Source organism: Populus euphratica, unplaced genomic scaffold (genome assembly GCF_000495115.2).
Source record: "Populus euphratica unplaced genomic scaffold, PopEup_1.0 scaffold796.1, whole genome shotgun sequence".
Taxonomy (NCBI): Eukaryota; Viridiplantae; Streptophyta; class Magnoliopsida; order Malpighiales; family Salicaceae; genus Populus; species Populus euphratica.
The window spans coordinates 77976-84436 of record NW_011500657.1 but is presented as its reverse complement, the minus strand read 5'-3'; the positions used below and the strand labels follow the sequence as shown (position 1 = coordinate 84436).

General features: G+C 33.8%; 2 protein-coding genes across 2 annotated transcripts; both read right to left on the bottom strand.

Moving 5' to 3' along the window:
• Positions 1 to 1346: 1346 nt before the first annotated feature.
• On the bottom strand, positions 1347 to 2470 carry LOC105115885 (protein PHLOEM PROTEIN 2-LIKE A9-like). The gene is made up of 3 exons (XM_011012956.1): positions 2351 to 2470; positions 2018 to 2106; positions 1347 to 1916 (listed from the first exon to the last, which is right to left on the bottom strand). The coding sequence occupies exons 1-3, from the start codon at positions 2408 to 2410 to the stop codon at positions 1544 to 1546; spliced, it is 522 nt and encodes a 173-aa protein (XP_011011258.1). The 5' UTR covers positions 2411 to 2470; the 3' UTR covers positions 1347 to 1543.
• Positions 2471 to 4909: 2439 nt separating this feature from the next.
• LOC105115886 (protein PHLOEM PROTEIN 2-LIKE A9-like) lies at positions 4910 to 6146 on the bottom strand. The gene is made up of 3 exons (XM_011012957.1): positions 5923 to 6146; positions 5622 to 5707; positions 4910 to 5471 (listed from the first exon to the last, which is right to left on the bottom strand). The coding sequence occupies exons 1-3, from the start codon at positions 5962 to 5964 to the stop codon at positions 5093 to 5095; spliced, it is 507 nt and encodes a 168-aa protein (XP_011011259.1). The 5' UTR covers positions 5965 to 6146; the 3' UTR covers positions 4910 to 5092.
• Between the last annotated feature and the right edge of the window lie 315 nt (positions 6147 to 6461).

Sequence of the window (6461 nt, the reverse complement as noted above, 5' to 3'; positions counted from 1 at the left end):
AATTACTGTTTTGTGGAGTTCTACCTTGTAAAAGATCGTCACCCTTTCAACAACAGAAGCTAAATATGTTTCAATCTTAAAATCTGCAAAAGAGATAGTATGACTACAGAGTTTCCTAAAAGAATTAGACAAAATGAATGGAAATGGTACTTTGTATAGCGACAGTTAGAGTGCAATCTTCCTTGCCAAGAATCCAGCATTTCACTCCAGGACTAAGCACATTTCACTCCAGGACTAAGCATATTCAGATCAAATATCACTTCATCCAACAATTGCTAGACAATGAGCAACTAATGCTAGAAAAGGTCTGTGGAAGCAAGAATCCAGCTGACATGTTAACCAAAGGAGTTACACTTGATAAATTGAAGTTGTGTAAAACTTCAATTGGCCTTCAAGGATAAAAGATAATTTCATTGTTTATCTCCAAGTGGGAGATTGTTAGCATTATGGAGATAAACAATGCCCCACCTCCACTATGAATTTAATGGGAATACCTAATCTCCACTAAACATAAAGTGGAGGCAAACAGTGGGCATAAATCATGGCATGATTTATGCACTTCACTATCTATATATGAGCTGAGCTCGTGTTGTGTTTTGTAGAGTGAAAACACAAAGAGAAAAACATGAAGAGAGATTAGAGAGTTTGAGTATGTAGAGTTGAGTAGAGAAGTTTTTCTCCTTTTCCTTGTTTTGTTGTTTGTATTGTTTCTTTGAGTGATTAATACAAACCAGTAGCTCCGTGGAGTAGGCAAGTTGCCGAACCATGTAAATTGATGTGTGTTTGAATGCTTGAATGACCTAACACCAAATGTGGATCACAAGTTAAAAGAAAAGAACAAATATGGGTCAAGTTCTGAAGAAGCAGTTAGAGGCTGCTAAACACAGGATGAAATAGATTACAAATAAAAGCAGGACTAAAAGGGAAATCTAAGTTGAAGATCAAGTGTTTCTTAAGCTACAACCTTAAAAACAAATGAGTGTAGCCTTAAAGGAGAAATTCTATTAACAGAAAAAAGAAAAAATGACCAAACCTGAGCACCTGCTGGCGATATTTTACATAATAGAGATGATAGCAATTCTATTAACAGGAAATATCCTTAAGCTGTGATATTTTTTCTCATTAGGACACTCTTAAGCTTCCCTCTTGCATCTTGATAGGTCTATTTCTTTTTATATGATTTTCCAGGTGCATTTTTTATCATTATTTTTTAGCCAGTTCTGCAAATTTGGCAGAATTTGTGCATGTTTTTCTTTCACCTTGTTTGGCCTTTGGCCTTCTTGGTGTTTTGTAACTTGCCAAAAAGTGAAAAGAAAAGAAAAGAGAAACAATTCTCATCATATAGCTAGAAAGCAATCATCAAAGTAAGTTTAGTTGAAGATAGAAGAAGTACACGAGGCAGTCAATTATTTGATGTTAGAACAGCTGCACATAAATCTTAAGGACACCACACAACAGACAAGTTTGGTAAAACTAGACAGGTCTCATTATTGCGTTACATCTAAAATAGGATTGTAAGACACTGGTTGGTTTGAACCAAATCTCAAGGTTTCACTTCTTCAACTATGGCCTGGTGAATTTGCAAACCTCCCTTCCATTTGCCTGTCCACACTTCATACAAACCAAAATAAAGCTTGTTATCCTCCGTTCCTTTACTAACTTCAATGACAAATTCCGAGGTAATTGGTGACTTGTCTGTGCCTACTTTTGATAGGTCGATTTTGCTCCATCTGTACCTTCCCTTCTTCCCTAACTTGGCCATCATAAAAACAGGACAACCATCCCAACCAAATGCATCTGTTTTCTTCGATACTTCGAATTTAATTTTGTACTTCCCTTCTTTTAAGGATTTGTTTGTTGTACCCGTTACTTCAAGCCAACACACTTGCACTAGCTCTGCTGGTGTTTCATCCGAGCTGCGATATTGAAGCTCAAAGTTTAAAGTTTGCACATCACATGGTGCAAAACCAAGTTTCCTTTCCTGCTAAAACTAAATATAGAGAGCATGGATTCTTACCTTGACTGATCAGGCAAGTTCCAGTAGCGTCTGTCTTTTCCCCATATGATGCTTAACCCCCTCGGCTTAAACGTCCAGCGGTTGTTTCCCTGTAAACACGAAGAGGAATTCTCATAAAGAAAAAAACTTTCAACTTGAAATAATGTGATAGCCTTAGATACAGTTGCCTTGTATAACGTTTAACATTCAAAATACTATGCTTGAAAAACTCGGTTTCCATTATCGTTTTGGTTTGAATTTAGCAAGCTGGTTAACAAAATGTTCAGTTGAAGGATTATAATTCGGAGGCCTAATCTATAAACAAACACTGATGAAAGATAATAGCAATCTGACCTCATCATATACCACTTTGGTATCATCGGAATCGTAATGTGGTTTATTTGAAGAAGACATCTTGAGAGCAAATAAATTCTAGTGTTAGTTTGGAGAGAAAAAGATGATATATTTGTGGATCCACACACAGCCTTTTTATGCAGCCCCAAAGAAGCGTTCATTGATTATGTCAGCTTCCAAGCAATGAACATCAAAAAGATACTCAACCATACAAAGGAAAATAAAGAAGGAAGGAAAAAGGATCAAGTAAATGTGCTCTACTTTATCAGAACGAGTGGATCCTAACCTTTTCTTTTCTTTGGTGGCTTGATGATCCATGTATGATCAAGAAAAGAATCAATTCGCTTGGCAGCAAGAGTTGTGCGAACATAATTTTCCAGTTTCCTAACCACGAAATTGAAACATATATGATGTGAACGTGTTGCACGATACATTTATGAAAAGGATTGATTCGTTGTAAGCATATATGATTTTATAAACAAAATTCTATAGAAGGGTTGATTCGGTGTAATCGGTCAAGGTCTGGACTGGAAGACTCTCAAATTAAGTTATTTTTGTTATTTTAATTATTTTTTCTTGTTAATTTTAGATTTTAATTATTTTCTATTTAGATTTGGATTTTTTTTGGTTAGATCTGTTTTAAACTCTATATAAACCTTAAAGGTTGAAATTAGAATTTCCTCTCTATTTTTAACCTTAAAGGTTGAAAACCACATTTTTTTTTATTCATGTGATGTTTCACGCAGAATATAAAAATAAAAAATTGAGCAAATTTTGCGTAGGAAAGAGTTGAATAGGAATCCTGCAGTACAGTATTTAACCTTATCTTGATAAGGATACTTTCTTTGAATCCGAATAATGCCCACTATTCCCAGCCTTTTCAAGTTGAATTCAATGGACGGCCGAAACTATGAGCAAATTAATTCGGCATTTCTGCGTGGCGTTGTGAAACTATGAGAAATCAAAATTATAGTCCGCCGATGTTTTCATGTTCTGAATCACTTCCGGTGATTGCTATCAGAAAAAGGAAAGTAAAAGAATGGATTCCGACAATTTGATGCCAAAATGCTTTTGCACTCTGCTTGCGTGGTTGGCTGCTTCTCATCGGTAGAGAATCTAACCAAAGGGTTCTCTTACAGCGTCTCCGCCTCTGAACACCTCAATTTAGAGAGATATCAGAAAATCCATGATCTGTGATAAGTCAAAACTATCAAAAAAATCAATAACATGACAAAAAAAAAAACTATTACAACCTTTTATATTAAAACACTAAAAAACCCTGTTTAATAAAAATTGTTTTTTAAAAAAAAACTAGAAAAACCTAATGATACTAAATAGAAAAAAAAAAAATTCTAAACTAAATATGAATAATAAAAATAACTAAGAAAATATTTAATTTTATTCATCAAAATCTACTTGACAAAAAGCTATTAATACAATCCTTTAAGTAGAAAGAAAAAACTAGAAAACTCTAATAATATTAAATAAATAAAATAAAATAAAATAGAAAAACTATCTTCTTTAAATTGGAAAACTAAAAAAACCTAATATTACTGAAATGGAAAATAAAATAAAAATATTCATTTTAAATAGAAAAACATGAAAAGCTTAATAATAATGAAAATGAAAAAATAAAGTTTCCAAAGTGAACAAGAAGAAATAAAAATAATAAAGAAAATATTTATATTGCCAGAAAGCTCATGCATCATTTATGTCCAAAATTTTAATCATGTATGGTGTTTAAACAAGATTATTTTCTTTCAAATCCCAGATTAAGATTAAATAATATTCGATTTACAGAAAAACGAGCTATATGACACATTAAATCAAGCAATTTTTCCCATCTTGGTAAGCAAAATTAAGAACTAGCTGTTATACCTAGCATTAATAAATTCATGTCCTGTAGAACTGTTGCTTCCTGAACTATATGGCTTCATGAATCAGCAGACCACCCTTCCAATTTGCCAGTTTATCCACACTTTTCTAATTAAAAGCCAAAACGTATATAGCTTAATTTGGATTTATAATTTTGAACTCTTTCTGATTCTTCTCAGCAGGAATTTCCTTCGGCTCCTCTCCTAGCCATTAATTATTGGTTTACTTTTAAACATGAACATCTTCCCCTCTTCCTATCCTAGCCATCATCAAAACAGGAGTATCAGTCCAAGAAAATGCGTTGTTTTTCATGGACAACTTGAAGTTAATTACTAACTTCAAACCTCTTCCCTTTCGTTACATGATCTGTTACTTCAAACCAAGACACCAGTAGCAGCTCTTCAGGACCATCATTAGCTAAACTCACCACAATTCAGAATCTGCAGATTCACAAAACTATTCCTTTAGGACCCTCTCTAGCTAAACTTTCGAAATGAAGTGAGAATGGTTTAGAAAATAGCAAATACTCTCAAGAGGACTGCCACTTTTGATTAAATCCTGGACTTCCAGATACAGGTCACAGATTCAAAGTATTTAGAGATAGGCGTGTCAGGGTTTTGTAGATGAGGGACGTGAGTCATCCCCGTAATGTAAACCAAAGTCCACTCGACTTCGCTCGTAAACTCCTGAAAACTTAGGACTACAGACTCTTCCATATTATAATAGCAGAATTTTATTCCGGTGCTACAGATTTTTCCTTGGATTTATAAAATATTTCACAGGAAAAAAAGAAAAAAAACTAACTGAGGTTACATTTATCCATAACTCATCAAGGATAGTACAAGAGTGATTAATTTGAACGGAAGCTCAATCTGGCATTTCCTCAACTACAGCCTCATGAATTTGTAAACCTTCCTTCCATTTTCCAGTCCACAATTCGTAGAGTCCGAAATAGAGCCTGGTATCTTCAGCCTTTTTCGGAACTTCAAACCGAAGCTTCCCATAAGGAATTTCGATTATGTTGCCGATTCTCATATCTCCTAAATTGATTTTTTCCCATTTGGCAATCCCTTTCTTCCCTACCTTAGCTAGCATGAAAACAGGACCTTCCTTCCAAACAGGATCTTGTTTTGTCATAGATATTTTGAAGCTCAGTGCATACCTCTTCCCTTTGGATAGGGGTTCCGAAGTTGAACCGTCTATTTCAAGCCAGCATACCGCCAGCAACTCTGCAGGACCATCCGTCCTGAAATTTATGTGTAGAACTTAAGCATCCAATGAGCTCTATGTCAGAAAATTATTATTTTATGATAGTTTCTGTCTATATCATTTGATTATTTACAATACTTGAAGCATTGAAACGATATAACTTGATCAAAGGGATAATTCTCTGTACCCTTTCTGAGGCATCTTCCAATAACTTGAATTATTACTCCATGTGATGTGCAATCCCCTTGGTTTAAACCTCCACCTACCTTCATCCTGTAAGCATAAAAATAATTTCAGCTCACCATTAACAACCTCATTTTTACTCATAAAAGATAGATGGACGTTCTCAGAAACCTTCTAATATCAAACTAAAACCCATGTTTGTTTACAGATTTTATCTATCTATCTATCTATCTAAAATTGGGACTACAACGAACAAACAGTCGTGCAGGAAACTGGTACTAAAATAGCTAATAAATATATCCAACCTTATTGTGTTCCACTTCTGCAGGATCAGCTGCCTCAGACATCTTGAGAGAAAATCAAGTCTAAATATTATATTATTAGTTTTGAAAGCTGCAATGCATGATGTATATGAATCCTTATTAAGCCTTTTATATAAGGGAACGTATTTTTCTTTGTTCATCAGTATGTTCGTGTCAAGACAAGGACATTGAGAGAAAATCAACCACAAAAAGAAAAGAAAAATCGATCCAACGTTGATTTGAAACAAAGGAATCATGTAAATTGTTGTCAATTATATCAGAAAGAATGGCATCTAGATATTTTTGTTATAAATTAGTGGCCCTTATTGTTGAGAAAACTAAGAACAAATAATCGGATATCAATCTATCCAGATCAATTCACAATTCACAAGTTTTAATTTTTTTTTCTCTGTATACAATTAAAATTAGAATCAAATAATTAACAAATATAATATAACAATCACACAAATAAATACTAAGAGTTTTACGTGAAAAACTCGATATGAAAAAATTTACAGGACCGTAGTTCACCTAAAAACTTT